The 22,127-nt window shown below is 37.0% G+C and overlaps 2 protein-coding genes across 3 annotated transcripts in view; both read left to right on the forward strand.

The window, feature by feature from the left end:
* LOC135469712 (A disintegrin and metalloproteinase with thrombospondin motifs 20-like) overlaps window positions 1–14,480 on the forward strand; it is a 36,994-nt gene extending 22,514 nt beyond the window's left edge. Inside the window, exons 8-24 of the mRNA XM_064748275.1 lie at window positions 1,040–1,144; window positions 1,452–1,594; window positions 2,035–2,098; window positions 2,391–2,505; window positions 3,117–3,253; window positions 3,882–3,999; window positions 4,472–4,567; window positions 6,287–6,453; window positions 6,688–6,814; window positions 7,625–7,751; window positions 8,193–8,400; window positions 8,865–9,029; window positions 9,808–9,972; window positions 11,554–11,721; window positions 12,246–12,461; window positions 13,334–13,492; window positions 14,154–14,480. Of these exons, the coding sequence (XP_064604345.1) occupies window positions 1,040–1,144; window positions 1,452–1,594; window positions 2,035–2,098; window positions 2,391–2,505; window positions 3,117–3,253; window positions 3,882–3,999; window positions 4,472–4,567; window positions 6,287–6,453; window positions 6,688–6,814; window positions 7,625–7,751; window positions 8,193–8,400; window positions 8,865–9,029; window positions 9,808–9,972; window positions 11,554–11,721; window positions 12,246–12,461; window positions 13,334–13,492; window positions 14,154–14,378 (2,505 nt within the window). The 3' untranslated portion in view covers window positions 14,379–14,480. The remainder of the gene's footprint in view (window positions 1–1,039; window positions 1,145–1,451; window positions 1,595–2,034; window positions 2,099–2,390; window positions 2,506–3,116; window positions 3,254–3,881; window positions 4,000–4,471; window positions 4,568–6,286; window positions 6,454–6,687; window positions 6,815–7,624; window positions 7,752–8,192; window positions 8,401–8,864; window positions 9,030–9,807; window positions 9,973–11,553; window positions 11,722–12,245; window positions 12,462–13,333; window positions 13,493–14,153) is intronic.
* Window positions 1–22,127, forward strand: part of LOC135470161 (emerin homolog 1-like) — a 238,355-nt gene that overhangs the window by 142,317 nt on the left and 73,911 nt on the right. The gene's annotated exons all lie outside the window — the stretch shown is intronic.

Here is a 22,127-nt window from a genome sequence, read left to right on the forward strand (position 1 = left end):
AATGCAAGGTTTGACCTTTTTGGCTAACCTTGGATTGGGAGTGTCCATGTAGATGTATACGCATTTACGCTTTATTGTAGTCTGTTGTGTTCAAGGTTACAGGTATGTCTTGAGGGTTGGGTCACATTTTCTTAATACATCTGTGAACTGGCTTCATAGTGTTTTGTTTAGCAGTTGCTATCATTTGCTGACATGTCTAACCGCTCAAGCTACCCGAGGCTTTTGATAAGCCTTGTTATACATGTATACAAGCCTGATGACAATGATGTCCAGGATCAGATATAGTTACGTGCTATTCTCCTGGGATTTAGAATTTTGTGTTGTGGCCACACTACATATAAGATGAAACTGTAAGACAAGAGGCCTTGTTTTGTACAGAGTGTCACAGTTACAGTTTTAAAAGTTAAGTACTGTGTTTTGAAAACTTTTCAGATATATTGAGATATTTTTTCCATTCGTGTATGAATTCTGACTTCGTTTGAATACAGCATGATGTGTAGGTGAAAATAGAAACATAACATCTGTTAGTTGATTCCTTTAATCAATAAGCTGCTCCTGTAAAATCAGAAAATGTGCACTCAGTGTTATTCAGGGCAATGTACTTAGCCTTGAAGTTAAGGGAGCTAGAATGTTTGTTGTCCATTTGCATTGTTTAAATGTTATTATATGTTAAATATGGTGACGACACCATATTTTGAGTTATTCTAGCCCAGTGATGTTTAATAAATTGCAGTTAACACCACTGCCTTTTTATTTTTTACCTAATTCTGCTTAAGCCATGGTGCTAGTGAGTGTGTAATTTGCTACTGATTAAGCATTTATCTGAACAGTTAAAATAAAACTGCAACTGAGGTAAATGGACATGAGATTGTGTTTTACTGTGTGACCATGTATGTGTCAATTATATCACTTTGTCAGCAGTGCTCTTGTTTTGCTCTCCCTGCAGTGAGTCTTTTATTGTCTTCAGGTACATGTGTTAACATTGTACCAGAAATTACTAAGGGCATTATGATGTTCTTTGTTCGTTGCATGTATCTAGCCGTCCTGCAAGCGTCTATGGTGCACAAGTCGCTATGGGCTGTCCAAGGGGTGCAGAACTCAACACATGGCCTGGGCTGAGGGGACAAAGTGTGGCCCAAACAGGGTTTGTACTGCTTTTATATACACCATAAATGTAAGATACACTAAGTTTTGACAAAGAATATGCAAAAGCCATTCCAGTATCATTAGATCTTGGCGGAAACAATGTCAAAAACATGACACCAAGAATGGTGAAAGCAGCTTGATCTTATTCATCCATTAAGACTTTCCATTTTCGGAGAAATAATTAGACAGTTCTTATACAAATGTGAACATTGTATGAAACAATGTATTTGTAAGGAAAACATTTTTAAATCAATGCATATGAGAATGGAGATTCTTAACAGGCAGATTTACGTGTTGTTTTATAGTGGTGCAATAAAGGGAAGTGTGTCCAGAACAAAACTTTGCGAAAGGTTGATGGAGGCTGGAGCAAATGGCACAAATATGGGAACTGCTCTCGACCTTGTGGCGGAGGAATCCGGACATCTGAGCGCTTCTGCAATAACCCATCGTGAGTGCTGACCGTTTGGTTGAACGGCATTGCTTCACTCGTGTAAAATCAAGCACTTATCGCCAAAACTATTCTGTAACATTCTTTGTATGTATTTTTTTTTTGTTACAGATGCTAAATAAGAGCACTGGTTATCGACTGTGTTGGGTAGATTAAACTTGGTTCTTGTGATCATTAATAGACAAACTAATATCTTCCAAAATACCTGACTTCTTAACAGCTATCAACAGATGTAGCAGAGATGACTGGAAGGACAGGTGCAAAGTACAGGTGTAGCCATTATTTAATCGTACACATATGCACTTTACAGAGCTATATTTGTCTGAAGTGCCGAAAACATTTAGAGCAGATGGGGAACAGAAGCTTTTCGTGTTTTTAGTTTGATATTTTCTGTTTGCTTACTTTCCTACTAACCTTTCTCCTTCATGCTCCTTTTCCAGGCCTCAGAATGGAGGCAGGTATTGCCTGGGGAAAAGACGGAAGTACAAATCTTGCAATATCAAGGTAAGGGACATAACTCTGTCTGTTGTTACTTATTGATGGATTCTCAGATGTCTGATCAATAATGGCTTCATTTCATGTTGATTTATACATCTATACATTGGTCTGACATTGATCTTTAGTGTCCCTGTTTTGTTATATGTTATGTGATAGTGTTATATTTGTAAATCTATCCAATATTTCATTTTTCATAGACACCTTACTTACATGTACATACATGTGGTTTGTATTGATTTTAACAATGAATTTGTTTTTTGATATATAACTTTATAAATATTCATTGTTCTTTTGTCAGAATTGCCCACCCAGCAAAATGGATTTCCGAGAGGAGCAGTGTTCTAAGTTTAATGGAAGATTCAGTATTAATGGTCTACCTCCAAATGTTAGTTGGGTGCCCAAGTATTCAGGAAGTAAGTGTTCTATGTTTGAATTTTTGTTATCCCCTTTCCAGCTCCGTTGCTGACAAGTTAAGCTTCCTGTTATCAGTATAGCCCAGTTTTACTCTGTCTGCTTGTCTGGTTTTTATTAGGCTACAGTCAACACATATAACATTGAAGGAGGGTCATTTTTTAATTTAGCAGATTTGACGTATATTAGTTTTCTTAACAGTAGATTTAATGAAAATTATGTGGAGGGAATTATATTCCGTTAGCCTGTCACCACCTAATATCTCAAGTGGGAGGTAGTAATAAACATATTGAGTTAATTAAGCTGGTCGTTACTGTCTCATTAAGGTTATTTAGCCTACTGGCCCTGCAATTATTCTCCACGTTGGTGCAAAGCTCACCCAGCATGCATAGAGTGGAGGAATGTAATAGATTCTTGATGCACAGTTTAATTTTGTCTCCTTGATAATATACAAACTTGTAGGACATTTCAACAGTGATTTCCCATGAAAACAGGAATGTTAAAACAGTTTAATTTGGCCTGAATTATTAAACAGCAGAATCCACTACTGGGAAACTCCTATAAATTCTTTTCAGGCTAAAATTTTTATCCAGGCAAAAACTTTCTGTTTCAGTTTTGCTGAAAGATGTATGTAAGCTGTTCTGCAGAGCATCTACCAGTAGTGCATATTACCAGCTGGATGATAAGGTCATTGATGGCACAAAATGTTGGCCAGACACTACTGATATTTGTGTCAATGGTAAATGCAGAGTGAGTGATATTTACACTATTATTTATTTATTTATATCTATCTATATTTGCACATGAAGCTATAGTCAACAATTTTTCACATATATGACATTGATGGGTGGAGGAAATCAGAGTAAATCACAACTGATAATCTTCTGACTCAAAACCACATCCAAAGGAGCGAGTGCTTTATTTGAACACACATCCTCATTGGTCAAGGGCCTAACATTTACACTGAAACAGCCATTTTAGCCATCTGATCAATTATTATGGTATCTTTCAACAAACAAGTGCTGATGTATGTTAACATTTGGTAACATACAAAAATTGTTTCTACTGTCTATATTAGTAGTCCACTTTCACTTACTACAAATTCAACAAGAATAATAAACATTGGTGTAGCACCTGGAAGACTAACCTATTTCCAGTGTTAGTCTCTAAAGTGCTCATTACAGACTCAGTAAATGTTTATTTTGCATGTATCAATGTGACAGTTGCAATGTATGGAGCAATTTTCTAGGCAATTCACAAGGAACATTATGCACATTACCTCATAAAACTTTTGAATTGATGGAATGGCTTGTGAACAGTGAACTTCTTTATCTTGCAAATATGAAAATTGATGACTTTAATTGTTGTATTTTCTCAGAAAGCTGGCTGTGACAACAGACTTGGATCTGACATGAAACGTGACAAATGTGGCGTATGTGGGGGTGACAGCTCTTCCTGTAAGACTGTGGCTGGTACATTTAACAAGGTTAAGTATGGTAAGTTCTGCTGGATCGTCCGCACTATTTGTCTGCTGGACCTTCTCATTGGATATCAGTTTGGTAGATATCTTTGAGAAGTAAAATGTAGGATTCTAATGCTAAAACTTGGCCGACCACACTGGGTTTCGAGCATGTATTGCTGGTGGTGAGTTGCCTAGCTTGTCATGGAGGTACAGATCTTCTTAGGGGTATATTTATGTTAATATTTGTTATTTGTCAAGATGTTGCACATTTGCAGCATAAAAGTATTGTGGGTTTCTGGTTCTGTACTGTCACGTTTTTTCTCGTTGTTGTTTGTCGCGATGAAGGTGGTTCATCTTATTCACATTATAATGTAATGTGGTAAACTGTTATATTAAGAAGGATGTGAAAATAGCGTGGAAGGAGGGGGATGTACTCTAGCTATGTTTTTGGATTTTTTGGATCTTTGGTTTTGGATTGTAATGGACTGTCTCCTATTTTTATCAAGGTTACAACTTTGTGACAAAGATCCCAAGTGGTTCCCTAAATATTGATATCAGACAGTTTGGCTATGGACACTCGAAGGATGATGACAACTACTTGGGTAAGTATAGGCCTTATTAATGGAGGTCAGGGTGAGAATTAGAGATTTTACTCGTGGTGAAGATAGGCAAAATATTTGGAAAAATAAGAGTGGGGGAAATGACATCAGGTCATATAATGTAATGTGGTGTTGTGTAAGGATAAGTGAGGTTACAATGATATGTCAAGATGGCGATGCATGGAATCTCAACAATTGTCAGGGTGGTGATGGTTGGGGTCCTCTGGGCTTATTACGAATGGTCACCTAGGATTGTCAGGGAGAGGAGAAACAGGGTCACTGAGGATTTCAGGGTTGGGAAGAACAGGTTGACTGGGAATTGTATTGGTGAAGATGGTTGAGGTCATCTAAGCTCATCATCAGGTGTAATGTAGGCTTGTCAGGGAGGCTGTGGTTGGGGTCATAGAGGCTTATCAGGAAGGAGCTGGTTGGTGTCATCAGGATAGGGATGGTTGGGGTCAAATAGGTTTATCAGAATAGGGATGGTTGGGGTCAAATAGGTTTATCAGAATAGGGATGGTTGGGGTCAAATAGGTTTATCAGAATAGGGATGGTTGGGGTCAAATAGGTTTATCAGAATAGGGATGGTTGGGGTCAAATAGGTTTATCAGAATAGGGATGGTTGGGGTCATTCAGGTTTATCAGGGAGTGGATAGTTGGGAGGCGTATCAGGGAGGTAATGGTTGTGGTCATCTAGGTTTATCAGGATAGGGATGGTTTGGGTTATATTTGGTGTATCAGGGAGTGGATAGTTGGGATCATGGAGGCATATCAGGGAGGGGTTGATTGGGGTCATCTAGGTTTATCAGGGAAGGGATGATTGGAGTCACCCAGGATTGTGTGACTTTAGAGGAACAGGGTCACTGAGGATTGTCAGGGTGGGGAGGAATAGGTCACGCATGATTGTCAGTGTGGAGGAATAGATCACCCATGATTGTCAGTGTTTGGAGGAACAGGGTAACCCAGGATTGTCAGGGTGGGAAGGAACAGAGTCACCCAGGATTGTCATTGTGGGAAGGAACAGGGTCACCCAGGATTGTCAGGGTTTGGAGGAACAGTCACCCAGGACTGTCAATGTGGGAAGGAACAGGGTCACCCAGGATTGTCGGGGTGGGGAAGAACAGGGACATCCAGGATTGTCATTGTGGGTAGAAACAGGGTGACCTAGGATTGTCTGGGTGGAGAGGAACAGGGTGACCCAGGATTGTTATTGTGGGGGGGAACAGAGTCACCCAGGATTGTCATTGTGGGAAGGAACAGAGTCACCCAGGATTGTCAGGGTTTGGAGGAACAGGGTGACCCAGGATTGTCATTGTGGGGAGGAACAGGGTAATCCAGGATTGTCAGGATGGGAAGGAACAGAGTCACCTAGGATTGTCAGGGTTTGGAGGAACAGGGTGACCAAGAATTGTCAGGGTTTGGAGGAACAGGGTCACCTAGGATTGTCATTGTAGGGAGGAACAGGGTTACCCAGGATTGTCAGGGTTTGGAGGAACAGGGTTACCCGGGATTGTCAGGGTTTGGAGGAACAGGGTGACCAAGGATTGTCAGGGTTTGGAGGAACAGGGTTACCCAGGATTGTCAGTGTTTGGAAGAACAGGGTCAAACAGGATATGGAGGGAGAAGGTCACCCAGGATTGTTAGGGTTGGGAAGAACATGGTCACCCAGGATTGTCAGGGACATGAACATGAGTACTAACCCTGGCATTTATTTCTTTGCAGTCTTGATGAACTCTGAAATGGAATATATTCTCAATGGGAATTACATTGTGAGTATGTTTAAGCGGCACATCAAAGCTCATGGTGCTACCATTGAATACAGCGGATCGGATACTGAAGTTGAGAGAATCAACGCTACAAAAATGTTGCAAGAAGACTTAATCCTGATGGTAAGAGAAAGAGGAAGTGATGCTTCACTTGATTTTTATAGTGCTAAAAATAATAAAATAAACTTTAATTTTGTAAAACTTTAAGCTTAAACTTTTATTTAGAGCATTTAGGGAATTTCTTAATGTGCAATAAATTAAATTAAAACCATTGATTTAAATTGTTTTCATGTTGTATTGTGTCATGTATTAATTCATTGCTAGCGGTTTGAGGTCTACCTGTGTTTACCTGTACAGGTGCTGTCAGTGGGAAAGTTGTACCCTCCAGACATCAGGTATTCCTACACAGTTTCAGTTGGTCAAGCCAAAGAGTTTGAATGGAACAGGAAAGGACCTTGGGAAGCGTGCTCACATGTCTGTCAAGGTCAGTTGGCCTGTCATCTTGGCAAAACTTCAGATCTAAAATTTTTGTGATTTTGTGTACAGCTTTACAAATTTTAGTTCAGATCAATTTATTTAGATTACTTCTGAGTTCCATTATTATGATTAAACTAATCTACTTTGTTTCTTTTCCTTCTTCACATATTAAGTTAGAGAAATGTATAAAATTACTAATGTAGTGTGAAATTTTGAAGTGTGTATGAGATAATGTACAACTAGTTTAAAGAGCGGTCTAAATCTCTATATTTTAAAAGCTAGGTGAAATGATAAAGATTGAATCTGAATTAATTGTTTAAATCGTAAAAAATGGCAGTGTAATGAAACATCTCATGCAAATTTTGGAGGGTAATATGGAAACAACAGTTTTGCCTTGTGTGACATCATGCCAGAACACATGGCCTCACCCACCTATGACATATAGCCACAAATAATGCTATGCATGCTTTGTAAGTGATTACAGGATTGCTTTACTTCATATCTGCATGATTGTCTGATATGAAGGAATATTGTCATGTAACAGCAGGCAAATTTTACGGACATTGTCGCAAGATTTGTTTTTTTTAGGACTCTTTCAGCCATAGAAGTTGAATAGTTTTATTTAGCATAAATCCTTTTGAAACATGATGTTAGCTCTGTTCCATGGTGTTTCCATCATATTATTTAACATTTCTACCTTGTTTCTGAAGTAGCACTTTAACTTATTTGTACAGAAATCTGTTTGGTGCAAGTTATGAGTTCTATTGTTCAACCTGTGAACACATTATTAGCCAGTCTTGTTTATTTTTTTCCTAAGGTCGCAAGAAAAGGAAAATCATATGTGAACATAAGGAAAATGAACTTGTTGTGTCGGATGACCTGTGCAAAGACAAACGGAAACCCAAACAATCCTCAGCCAAATGCAACAGACATTGCTCCTTGGGGTTAGTATTTAGCCTGTAGAATTTCTTTGTCATGTATTCTAAATTGTTCTGTAATCTGAATTGTCATAGTATGTAAGTTGTTATGTAATCTAATCTAAATTGTCATGTTATCTAAAATGTGTTCTTTGTACATTCTTTCTTTTGTTCAGTAGACATATTTGGATATAGAGCTATGGAAAAGAAATCAAGAGACACTGGCAGTGGTATAAATGGATAAAAAGGAATGGCAGTTGAATTAAGCAGGATTTCCTTTATACGTAGGTTACCATTGAAAGAATGAAAGCTGGTGCAAGAATGATTTGGCCAGTTGTCTATGCAAGACATACGGAAAGTTGATGCTTGTGAATTCCAGTAGGACGAGAAACATTGCACTTTGTATGTCTTTTTGCGAATTAATAATTACATGTAATTAAATGTCAACATGTGTTTTTATTATTTCAGGTGGAAAGTGGTGTACCGTGAAGAGTGTGATTCCAGGTGTGGATCTGGTCACATGAGGCAGTTGGTAAGGTGTATCAAATCCACAGGTAAAAAAGAAGAGATTGTGGATGAGATGCATTGTCATGGTATGCCAAACAGACCAGATGAAGTGATCAGCTGTTTTGGGAAGTGCCACGCCACTCACTGGAGATACACAAAATGGACAGAAGTAAGAAAGCAGTAAAAAACCTTATTCTCTTTCATCATACTGGTGTTACATTTGTACATGATTATGTGTGCCTCATAGTTTCTTCAGTCTTCTTACTCAGTACCAGTCACTGTCATGTTGGGCAGGTAATATCTGATCATTGATGGAAAGTGAACTACAAAAATTATACTATGATTACGGCCAAAAATAGTTAAAATGTAAAAACTTGCAGAAATGTGGATCTTTGCAAATATATCTACATCTATTCGTATACAAGTTCTTGGGACCATGTGTGCATAATGTATAGGAAATATACATTGTCTTACACTAAAATATAACATTGTGATTGGGGCACAGACGGTTTGGAATACATAATAGGGGATTTGTATTGAGAGATACATATTCTGAGATAAGTATTATACCTCAGGTAAAGTGTCCATGTAACTACATTTTCTAGGAAATTGAACCCTTGTATATTTGTCTAGTGCTCAAAACGGTGTGGAGGAGGAGAGCAGAAGAGGAATGGAACTTGTGTGGATGAGAACAACAATGTGGTACCTCATGAACGGAGCTGTAGGGAGGAGAAACTGGTGTCTCAACCATGTAACCAGGACCCCTGTGCCGAGTGGACCATTGGAGAATGGACAGCGGTCAGTATAATGCTAGTGGGAATCACTGTGATTGTAATACTGTAAATGACCTGTAAAAATTTCACCGAAGACCAAGCTGTACAATTGCCTGATTCTAAGAATACTATTGATCTTAGAAAGATGTTTTCAGGTATGTTTGGAAGGTAAGGTGATATATGTCTAGAAAAATGAAAGCTTCAACACCAAAAGAAATCTTTTATAATATTTATTTGTCTCTAAAAATACCTTATTTTTTTACTTTAATAATGACCAGGTGAAAAGGGTTCCCAGGTGGGTAAAAACTGGTTTTAAATCAAATCTTAGCTTCAGTCATTTTGTTTGGTAAAAGTTGATTCAAAGTCTATGTGAAACATACATTGAGCAGAGGCGTTACCATTGTTGAAGGTGCTTGTTTCATCATTGTATGCTTTTTTAACAGTTAGATAAATAAAATAAGTATTGTTTTGTCATCATTAGGCTTTAAACAACTATTAAATGAATAAAATAACTATTGTTCAGATTAGGTGCCATTCTCAAAGGTCCTCTTCATATACATTGGCCGGTCACCTGTGGGAACTTCTGACAGCAATCCGCAGATGGTCATTGATTTCCTGCGGGCTCTGCTTTGTTTCCTCCCAACATATTGCTGGTTGGTACCGTACATTTGAAATATTCCTGAGTATGGTGTTAACCACCATTCAGATAATTTCATATACAATCGTGAAGAAAAGTGTCCCAGAATGGTTGTGTTGTAGAGCCTTTGCTTGAAGTTGACCAAATCCCTCTTGTTGTGTTGTAGTGCTCCAAAACCTGTGGTACTGGTCAGCGGTACAGAACAGTCATGTGCAAAAAGGGTGGGAAGGAGGTCAGTGGGAATTACTGTGACCGACGGCGGCGTCCTTCTCCTCGCTCCAGCTGTAATCTGGAGGCTTGTCCAGGCTGGTTCAATGGCAGATGGGGACCGGTAAGATAGTATTCTAAATGCAGTATCCATGAGTCACAGATGTGAAGTTTCAGTTATTCAATTAATTGAAAGAAATTTTAAAGAATTAGGTAAGCAGAATGTACTCTCCATGAGACATACGGAGTACTGATTGACAGAAGGAACTTGGCAAGGTATCTCCACCCATTGACTGGAATTCTATACCTGAAAACTGGACTTCTGTCATTTTGGTGAGAAAGATTTTGAGTTGTGAAATGAATAAATAATAAACAAATGAAGAATCTTTTTCTTAGTTTGTTTTGTAGAGTTTGGTACAATCCCCCCACCAATACAATTAACTACAAATGAAATGACAAATAATAATAATAAAATTATGTATGTAAGCATTATGTATGTAAACTTCCAGAAAGGTGTTCACACGTGTTCACACCTGGAACTCCATTGTTATTCTCAGTAGTGGGAATGGAACCCATAGTCTCTATAAAGGCCTTTCTGAACACTGTCAAATTTACTTATGATTTGTTGCTGACAATAATTTGAGATAAATCCACTCCAAAGACCACTTTAGTGGCCTTACGGTTGGAGTGTCCGCCTCTACATCAAGACCTGGGATCAAACCTACCCTGCTTAGTGCTCCCCACTGAGCGTTAGAGCAATGAAAACAGGACTGCTTGTGTCAGTATAATATGACAGGCTGGGGTGTCATGTCTGGTACTTCAGGGGCAGCAGCACTCTCTCTTCCACAAGAAGACACAGTATATGAATATGGCTGAAACATTTTCAAGTATGATATTAAAATCCAAGCAAACATACATTCTAAAGATTGTAGACCAGATGTATGTATGTATTTAAAGAGTGTAATGGCCAAAGTTTAAATAGCATTTTTAGCTCACCTGTACAAAGTACAGGCATACATTTAGTTTGTGTCAGTTTTAGTGTCGGCATCCAATAACAGGGAAAGTAATGTTAAACAAAATGTTAGGGGTGGTATCTTAAAAGGTACAGGTAGTATTGAGATCAGGGTTTGCACACATGTAAAGCACAATAACACTGGGGGGATAATCCATCGTTAATTCGATGTGTACATATTAAATACTGTAAATTACTGAATGCCTGATTTACTGTATTATGTATTTGAATCAGTGTAAAAGAAAATGATAGAATGGGTATTTCTAAAAAGTATTGCAGGTATTGAAATCAGGGTTTGCACACATGTAGGGCACAATAGCACAGAGCGGGGAGGAGGGGTATTTCATCGTTGATTCAGTGTGTGCATATTAAATACCGTAACTACCAAGGTCCTCGTGTAATGTATTGTGTATTACTATCAAAGTTAAATATAATGTTAGGAGTGGTGTCTTAAATGTACAGCATGAATTGACCTGAAGTTTTACAAGCATATAAAGCACAATGAATCAAGGGAGATGTTCCATCGCTGATGCTCTGGTGCATATTAATTACCATCAGTTATAAAATTCATGATTTCAGTTTGGTAACCTTGCTATCATTTCTAAGTTGTTTTGCCTCTTTTCACTCCTTGTCTTAACTAATGATTTTGTCTTTTTTTTTATCATGGATGACCTGGTTATTCTTGCTTCCCAGTGTTCAGTATCGTGTGGGGAGGGCACACAGAAGCGCATTGTAGGATGCTTTGATGAGAGTGGTGACCGCAGGATGGACTCATTCTGTTCCCAACTGACCAAACCAGAAGCCAAACAAAAATGTATACTACGACCCTGTGGGAATTGGAGGACAGGAGAATGGGGGGAGGTATAAAGTCATAGTTAAAAAGTACATTGAAGTCACAAGAATTGTCATAATGTAGAGCAAATTTATTTTAGACTTAAGTATCAGATGTCTAATAAACAAACTTAAGGAGACTATTTAACAATTTCAATGAAAATTTTAAAATTTGCGAAATGTGTTTTTATCAGTTACATTTTTAAAGAATTTCATCGTAACCATGAAAACTGGATGTATAGTGTCATAGCAATAGTAACAGATGTGGTGGAACGCAACAATTATTTGTGGTGTCTTCTAAACTTTGCATGAAACAAATAAGACTTTTGGTACTATACATAGGGACACCTAATGTGAAATTGACTAGAAGAACTTGTATACCATTTGTGTAAAGGAGAACAGACGTGAAAGTTTATCATGGATAAGACAGAAAGTGTTCAGAGCAGCTTTATGCATGGCATACACGCATATGCGCATCAAACGTGAAAGCAGATCAATGAGCCCTAATGACTATAAATCGGTTTTCTTGACATTTCATGGTTTGTTGGTTGCAGTGCTCAGCAGACTGCCTCCAGACTAGGTACGTGGCCTGTCTGATTGCTGAACAGCAGATGACTACTGACCGGGACTGTGACTTGACCAGTAAACCACTAGCGGAACGCAAGTGCACCCATGGCGATTGCACCTTCCAGAAGGACATAGGCCTGGACAATGCCAGGAACAGTATCCCTGGAGATCCTAACCAATGGAGGTTTGGGCCCTGGACTGAGGTTAGTTGGTAAACTTTTTGGTTTTTGTGTGATACATCAGAATCATTTCCTGGCTTCATCAAACTACACATTTACAAATATTTCTATTCTGCTGCATCAGGAAGCAGGGCATTGCTAAGTGAGTAAGGTGTATTCCTCCTAACCAAGGTACGATTTCAAACCCAGCAGGTGGCCATGAACTTTCACTTCTGTAGGCTCCTGCATTCACTGTTTATAGATTCTTTGGTGACTGAAATCAGTTGACAGTGCTCATAGGGCCACAGTTTCTAGTCAGAGAAATGAGAACAGGTTTTAAGAAATAGTAGTTGTCCTGGGCTAATATATATCATAGCCATTATAGCAAGCACATTTGACAGATTTGAGAAACAAATACGTACAACATTTATTATTATAATATCTGTTTTGGTGTTACCTGACACTGGCATTCATTTTTGTCATTTTTTTTACCAGAATCTAAATGGATTCTTGATTTTGCAGGAATGAAGTTATGGTCAAAGTCTAGTACCATGAAACAATTGCTCCAAATGGTTTAAGTGCACCTGATTTGGAAATTAATTGCATGTTCATACTTTCAGTGATGTGAAAAAGAGTATATTGTGTTGTATTAAAATGTTGAATTTCACCTTCAAATACCCTAAACCATGTGTAGATAGTTGTGAATCCAAGAATATTTGGGCCCTTTTTCTTTTCTTTTATGGGAATCTAAGCAGATTTCTGTACTGTTTTTGTTTTTACAAGAGCCATGGCAAGCATTGCATTTCTGTATGTTCTATGTAGATGTGCTTTGTTTGATGCTAAAGCTTCTGTCTTTATAGAAGCAGATAGGTCCCTTCCTGCAACTGCGCCTGCACCTCTGTGTTTGTATTATTCAGTGTTCAGTAACCTGCGGAATGGGCTTGGAGCGGCGCCAGGTGCTTTGTCAGAACAAGAAGGGACACAACGACCACTGTGGGGGACCCGAAAAACCAGAGGACACCAGACATTGCAACAAGGGGCCTTGTCCTAGGTGGAACTATGGAAGATGGGGACAGGTAAGCTGTGCATACGTGTGGGAACATCATGTGAGATGCGACCTTTGTGAAGTCAATGTGGTTTGGCTGATAACTATAACCATGCTCCCCATGAGAGTTACATAAATATTTGCTAGAGAAAGATTTTGCCAAAAATTGAATGATTTTTTTTTTTTCAATCTACAAAATATAGTAGAGTAAATATTAGAAAAATCATCACTTCCTAAGTCACTAGATAAGTTCATGTTTTCTTTTATGGTATTTGAAAATGAAACAATGTAGTGTACACTTGTAACTATTTGTTATAGTGTACTGTATATTGTGCAGCTTTTTCTGTGTTGATATTTGTACACCTACACTTTGTTTTCAATTGCAGTTCAGAAATAGTTGTAACATGTACATTTAAATTAAAAACAAATGTAAGCAAATTATCAGATTTACATGGTTTCATGGTTTCATTTGCACCTTTTACTTGTCAATGAAGACAATGTCTGTTGTTTTCAACATCAAATATAGTAAAAATTAGTATGGACATTATCTATTGATAGGGGCATTGTCTTATGATATAAACATCATTTACTTTATTTATTGTTGCAAATATAGTGTTGTTTTATACATTGTACCTTGCTGTAAACATTAATGATAACAGTGTTAGAATGATGCTTGGACTTTGTGCTCACAGTGCAGCGCCACCTGTGGGGAGGGTGTCAAGAGAAGGGTGGTGATGTGTCAGCTGCAGAATGGGCATAAGCTACCAGATACAAACTGTGATATATTACAAAGACCCTCATCAGAATTGAGATGCAGCCAAGGAGCCTGTCGGTCACCGGTGGCAGCCTCTAGGCAGTGGTGGAGCGATCCTTTCTCACGGGTACTGTACCATTATCGTCCTCGAAATTATGGTTAAGAAGGAATATCACTTCACAGTTTACCTGTACCTCAGTTAATTCATGCATATCCTTTTTTGCTACCACACGCACATGGTTGGAGTTGGTATTTTCACCTTATTGCAGGCGTTACTGATGAAAACTTGTAAGGAATTGCTGATACCGGTATTTTATAAATCATGCTATACATGTGGGATGAAATTATAATAACCTTGGTTTTTTTGTGTTCGAGAGGTATTGCTCTGGTTTAAATCTGTCCAGTCTCTTCGAGAGTCAGAATTTGGTTTTCAGGCTTTTTTTCTCAAGATATGTATATCTATTGTTTATAACTTGCCAAATTGCAGATCAGATGAGATCTGAGCATTATTGATTTGGAATGCTGTATATGTACAATAACGCCCATTTGTACGAAATATTGAAGCTCAGTATTACAGTGCTTTTTGTGTACTCGTTATGTCTCTTCATTAAAGTGAAAGAAAGCTAAAATGTGAAGTAAGGTTCATCATAAAGACAACTAAAAACAGTGCCAAAAATACTTTTATTTATTGTTTTAGATTTTTTTTAAAAGATGTTGAAAGGCATTCAGATATTTGAATTCTCTGGTGGGCTTTATAAGAATTTTTGAGAACATTATTTCCTTAATCATTTACATGTACTCATGGGTAAAATGCTCTATACCAACCTTCAGTGTTGTGATGAGAATTCGAAAAACTTCCTGTAACGTCAGAGAGTTCTGAAACTCTGACAGTCTGGTCGATAAAGGCCACCATACGTTTGAACACGTTTACCTCTCTTCACCAAATCTAAAAAAAATAAATGAAAGTATATTTAGGCATAGATTTAAGTGGGCTGTTGTGTGATGCCTATTTTCAATTTTTAGAGGCCTTTTCCTTTAAAAAGATTAAATATGGATAAAGTCTGTCCCTTATCTTTAATTGTTTTTTTGCCATCTATTCAGTGTTTGTCTTCATGTCAATATGTTCAGTAAAATGCAAACCATCCATTGGTGCTATGATTCTGCAGAATATGCACATTGTTTGGACCCATTGTAACAGCACAATTGTATCACAACCCTCCATAAAGCTTTACCATAAAACTTTAAAGTAGGAATTGAACATCGTCTTGAGATGGATTGCAGTGCAGTCACCATCAAAGGAAGTTTTATGTGAATGGTGTTATTTTTACAATCATTTTGTTGTTAATGTATTTTTGAACTGTTGTTATTGCTTTTCTGAGAAATTTATATACATTGTTAGTTGTACTCCCATTATTTCCAATATATACAGTGTATGTATTTGAGCATCCGACATTTTATAATCGTACATGTATCTCATACCTCAGTATCTTGCTTCATGCACCGGTTTCAATCAACACACAATCGCATTTACATGAGCAACATCAAGTCATTGTGTATTTTGAGCTAGGGTATGGTATACACATCTTTTCTTGACTCCATTAGATAAAGACTTAATACATTGCAGTTATCTGATTTTTAGAAGATACCCCAGTAGCCTTCTTACCTTCTACTCATGGATATATGTACGTTTTTTTGATTTCATTTTATCTTCATACTTTCATACACAAATTTTCAGAAAGTAAACTCTCTGCCATTCCCACTTTAATTTCAGCTCCCTTTATAACAGCTTCATATTTTTTTCATTTGGTGAATGATGATAACATACAATTTTTTTACAAATAACTAAACGCAAACAAACTTGCATGTATTTTGATAATGTAGAAGTTACCTCTGATGAATTTCCTTGGTTGTGCAGTAAAAATTGTAATGTTCTCCATGAATCACTTTAATTCATTAACTGTCCAAATTGTTTGATTTCTACAGCTTTTGGCCGTCTCACAAAACTGCATATACATATATCTGAAGCTAATTTAATCTGATTGTTCCATGTACATGTATTTACTCTGCAGATTTTATTGGCTTATACTGTAAGCACAGTTCAGTATTATGGTTTCATATCTTCATACCTGTGTTCAATTAAGAGATTCCATGTCTGAGTCATCTTATGTACTTTGTGGTTTGAAATATGTAGATATTCACTGCCATTTTTTTCACACCACTGCCAGACTGAGATCCTAGCATGATGTTGTTGTTGCCCATGTGGAACTCTCTTCTATTTTGTTCTAAACACTTGCCAAGCTAGACATCTTTATGTTTGACTTATGTATCACAGACATGTAATCCAAGCTCAGGTAACCTTGGGTGTCCCAGATGTACATATTCAAATGTGCTTGTTTTCATAGTTAATATATTGTAATCTTGCTTTTTATAGTGAATAATTGTTTGGCCCATCTCAGATAAACAAAAACAAGTAGGGTATAGTAAACGCATGGGTGTTTTTAATAATTTAGACCAACTAAAATGATTACATTGCAAAACATTTAACAATTCAGATACTACAGCAGCTGGAATATTCTGAGTTGTACATCTTTGCACAAATTACATTAGACTGGAAGGGGTTGAATTTGAAGGGTTTTTTTTTTAGCGCATGAATAGAAAGGTATAGTGTATCTTTCAAGTATTGGGAGTTGTACAATGTAAAATTTTGCCTGTGTAATCGCACCTGATGACTTTCAGAGAATTAGAGCAAAAATTCAAAGTCTGAAGGATACTAGCCTGCAGGTCTTGGTAACCGTGCCTGCACATGTTCTTCAAGCCTCAAGGGAGTTTTGTCTGAAGTGAACAGAAGCTCTCTTCAGATCTCTATCACGTACTATCCAAGGTATGTGCTCAAGAACACGTTTCCAGGCCACAAGATGGATAAGATCTGTAGATGTTCAGCTAGGAATCTCCCGTCAGGTGTCTGCTACACCTCGACATCTTTGCCAGAAAGATTCTAAGAACTTGATAAGAGAGTACCAAGAATCACCTGTAAATACTCTAAAGTTTAGCAGGCTAGCTTAAGTACACATGCAGCTATTTTCATGTTTTTGGTGTGTATAGAATTGTCTAAATCAACATGATTGTTTTTTCCTTTCTGTGACACTGCGAAATACAAACCTTTTATCATCTATGGGATGACTAACTATAACCTCACACTGCAGCTGGTAGTAAACACTATAGTACATGTATATGTATAAAAATATGTTAAACCGTGGAATACCCCATTGGTTAATGCGTTTTAACTTATTGATACAAAATTAAGCTCACCCCTCTTCATCATTTTAATGCGAAATCAAATATTTATCAAACAATTTTTCATGAATTTAAAGCAAATGAAAATTTATTTACATCTGGAATTTATTCATAGGTTTGTCCCTATCATGACTGATGTCATAATGTAGTCTGCTCTTTGCTAGGATAGTTTTGCTCTTAGATTAGAGTATACATTTTCCAGAATTTGTGTTATGCAAGTCAAATGGGTTATATACTTTCTGACATGTGCTTGATAACAGGGGGAAAACTGTCTGCACTTCGTGCCAAGTTTATGTTTCGAAAAGGGAACTTGGTGCAGTCAGTGAAAGGTAACTTAATGGTTGAAATACAGAGAATATCATGGAATTTGAACTGTTGTTTTTGTCATACGTGCAAATTACTTTTCAAAGGTTTCTGTGAAGTACAGTCATACGGATGCAGATGTAAATTCATTTTTAAAATCAGCATTAGGCTTATTAAAGTTTCATAATGTGAAATGAATGGGTACTTCATGAAAGGAAGCATTGCAAGTAAATGCAGTTAAGAGATAGAGTATACAAAGAAAATATTTATGAGAAACTCTGTTAAAAAAGCCTATCATTCATTTAGCTATTCTAAAGCCTGTGAAATAGTCTCACAGAAAATTGTTTTGCCTTCTTGGAGTTCAAGAATGACAAGGATCCTTTCTATATCTAGTGTAAAGTGCTAAATCAAGCATTTTTCTTTGCTTTGTGATGTGTTATATATCTGCATTGAAGGTAAGACTTATTGGAAGTTTTTGAAATAGGGAAGTTTTAAAGATCATGTAATCAAATTCAAATTTTTTTTAAAAAATCTGCTTTTTTAAAAAAATTAATGTAGGTTTACATAAATTACCTGCTGGAAATGTATATATGCTGATCTGAACTCCACTGTACTCAAGTAATTGTAATAAACTGTGACTACAGTCTACTTGTATGATAGTCTTTGGCAACACCCATATAAAGAATACATATACAAAAATGATAGGACATAAAATATGTATCCTTACTATGTTAAGGATAGAGACAATCACTGGCTAGTAGACCTTAAGGTGTTTAATAGTTTGGTGAGCAAGAAGTCATGTATGCCATCATCATCATTTAATCATGTATTTTGTGAGTTAAATACTGAACTAAGTTTTCTCCAGTGTGGACGGGAAAGTTAACATACCTGTACTTCGTGTTCATACAGCTATCAACTGTGAAAATGTCTGACTTTTTGTTGAACAGTTTCTGTCTCCTTCTTCATGAAGTTGTTGGAAAGAGAGCGCTTCTTCTTGTTTATTTTTATTTTTTTTTGTCTCTCTACCCATATCTTCTTTTTTTCTTTGGCTTCTTGTTTGATCTTTTGGTACAACTATTAAACAGAGGAAATAAAGAGCATCAGGGGATTTTAGGTCTCAGTAAACTTTCATGTGTATCTTGTTAGACATGTATGGATTTTGTGCCCAGAGTGGTTCTCCACACAATATGTTGAAATTACATGATATGAGAATGCACTTTTATCTCTGGGGCTCCTGATCTTTCTTTTGGAGGGCTTCTTGTTGAGTGCCACTGGCGTCTGTATCCTGGCCTAATTGGTACCTTTTTGTAATGGGATTCCGAGCGAGTAAGACAACTGTTGATCTGAGACCAGCTGTGCTAAACACTTTCAGCTCGGTGAAGTCTTTGTGGGTCAGACTGGTCCATACCGCAAGCATGTGCGGTCAAACCGCAATATAATAATAGAACCAAAATCTTGTACTGGCTTCTTGTATATATACAAAGTTGAGGAACCCTGGAGTTTGTTAATGCTAGCCAATCCTTATGGTGTTTACGCGAGCCTTATTGAATGTAGCTATCTATTTGGTTAAACTAGAGTAGTATAGTAAATTGAGTAGCCACAGATATACTGAGATGACCTTTACTATCAAAGTTTTCACCTGTCTCTTAAGTCAGAAATTGATTTAAAGAGCAGCCATGGATATTTGATTACATAAAAGAGAAACTGCTTTCCCTAATACATGTACAAGTAGAGTATCTTTGTAAACTGTTGGGAACTTGATTTTACTGCAAAATGAGAATTTAGTCTCTAACACTTCACCCTTTTTAAAAATTTACATAATGGCATAATTTAATCTCTTGTTCAAGATTATTTTACAAAGTGGCCGTGAAGTAGCAGTGGAAGGGTCTGGAATACAGTATACATTTTCATTTTAACAGTTTGAATTGATTAATGTGGTCAATGTTTAAAGAAAAGTTAAAATGTGATGATGCTAGATATTATCATATGAAGTAATATCTATATTGGCACTAATTTTGGATTGTGTCAAAATTTAGAAGCAAGTGATGTCGGGTGGCAGATGTAGTAGGCTGACACAAGAGAAACACTTGCCTTGATTGACACTGAATGTATTCAGAGAGGATCATTGCAGTGTTTGTTTTTGAAGCTTATCTGCATATTCTGAAGGTCATTACTATTTGATATATGAAGCATTGAAATTTTTCTGGACAAGGTCAAGGAAATGTGAACATATGTCTTCCAGAAAATGGTTTTTACTGGTCCAAGTTTGGCAAACATATCCCAAATTCTTCATTTTGTTTAGGTATCAACTAGACAAGGTCATTTAAGTTGAGTGCTTACATGGCTGTAACCCAGATGAGCTTTTTTTAAGGGAAGGCCAATGGTCACCCTTGCAAGGCGTAAAGATCACATGATACATGGGTGGGTTTATCATAGCTGTCACCCTATGAGCTACACAAGTCAGCGATTTGACAACAGAGTAAACAGTCTGTCTACAGTTCTATTGCCCTGTAGAAACATCTCTTGGCAGACTAGACCCAAACTAATATTCCTTGGTATCCTATTGAACAAGTCTGGGAAAATGCCTGCACACACCTCTGGGTAGTGGGTTTTTTTCTTAATTTCCTGTCAATTATAAGTGCCACACCTAATATTAAACTTATATGTCTGAGGGAAACGGGTTTTCCCATGAAAAGTTTTAAGAAGGTATCAGTCTAATTTTTGAAGTGTTTTTTTTTTTTCTCAGTTTCATTCTTTTCTTTTGTTTCATTACCATAACTACCTTCCATAGACATGATTAATGTACATGTACTTATGCGTGTTATTTTTCAAGAAATCAACACTCTGGTCATAATTATTGTCGTTACTTCGCCCAGCAAGTTTCACGTTGCATCTGTTTTGACAGAGACATATAAGTGTCAAGTATTTTTCTCATGCTGTCATCAGAGTCTCAGGAACCCCATTGTTGTAGGATATAGCCTAGGAAGCATCCTTTTCCAATTTACCATAGACTTTTGAGTAACAATAAAGGCTCACACAGAGTTTCCAATTTATTCAGACAACATACATCTGCCCACTTGTAAGGAATTACATTTTTGTTCAGTGTTCACATTTGTTTGTGAAATGCAAAACTTAAGTCCCATTAAGTGCAACATTCAGTTCTCCATATTCATACTTCGTATTGGTGCAAAACTCTCAATTCATGTTTTATTGGCTTGGTGGATGTTATTCGGAAATGGGTACAAGATAGTTGCCATCAAGTCATATGATTGTTATAAATGTTTGTGTCATGTCATGCTTATGATGGCAAGGAATGTTCAAATCTATGTTGTAATCATATATTTTTGTTATTGGCAAATCAACTTGATCGATTTTTCCATAAGGTTAAAATAATACTTGATTGTTAAGTTTGCAACATGTACAGAAAGAATGGCTGTAAATGTCAATTGGTACAGGAATGAGTTTTGAAGTTGTTGTAAGAAATCTGTTTAAAAAATGGAATTTTGTTTGGAATTTCCTTCTGTTTGAAGATCATGCAGTTAAATGTTGTTCGAGGACTGAGGATAGGGTTATTATGTTGTTGTTGTCAGTAATGGAAGAGATATTGGAAAGTACAAGTATGTGGCATAAACCAATTTTTTTAAAATTGATTTTGAATTGTTTTGGTATGATAACTATAAGTAAGTGTTAGAATACTAGTCAATATTTGTAATTTTAAAATGTGTTTTAAGAATGATGTTTCCCCTCTCAAGACTGTTGACGTCTCTCAGACAGAGATGATCTCCCGCACAGAACCGTGTGAGAATAATGCTTTTGAAAAACCACTTGTACAATGGACCCAAGTTTCCTAAATTTAGAGACAGAGACCATCTGGCTTGCACATGGGCTGTTATAACACACCAAGGCAGAGATAGCCCAAGAGACTGAGCCTTCCTACAGGCACAGCCAGATTCTGACCTGTGTTTCTACCTATGCCCACATTGGCCTAATATTGCAGAATTAGGACCACGTATGATTTCCTGCTTGGATAACATCTGTTGAAAGAAAGATTTATATCTGCTAGGACTTAAAGTTTGTATCATGAAACAGGCCATTTCTTAATTCACGGGTCATTCAAAGTGTGTTTAAATAGCTCTTGTTTTTCCTGCTATGTTTGTGCTACTGACAGACAGCTAGAACATCAAAGTATCGAGTATGCATATGTTAAAACAAAGTTTGGCAAAAATTGAGTCTCTCTGAACATTGTAAGTTGCATTTGAAGAAGAAAACGCTGACTCTGTGTTAGATTTGTATACATTTACATGCTGGTTAGCAT

The sequence above is a fragment of the Liolophura sinensis genome, chromosome 7, assembly GCF_032854445.1.
Source record: "Liolophura sinensis isolate JHLJ2023 chromosome 7, CUHK_Ljap_v2, whole genome shotgun sequence".
Lineage (NCBI taxonomy): Eukaryota > Metazoa > Mollusca > Polyplacophora > Chitonida > Chitonidae > Liolophura > Liolophura sinensis.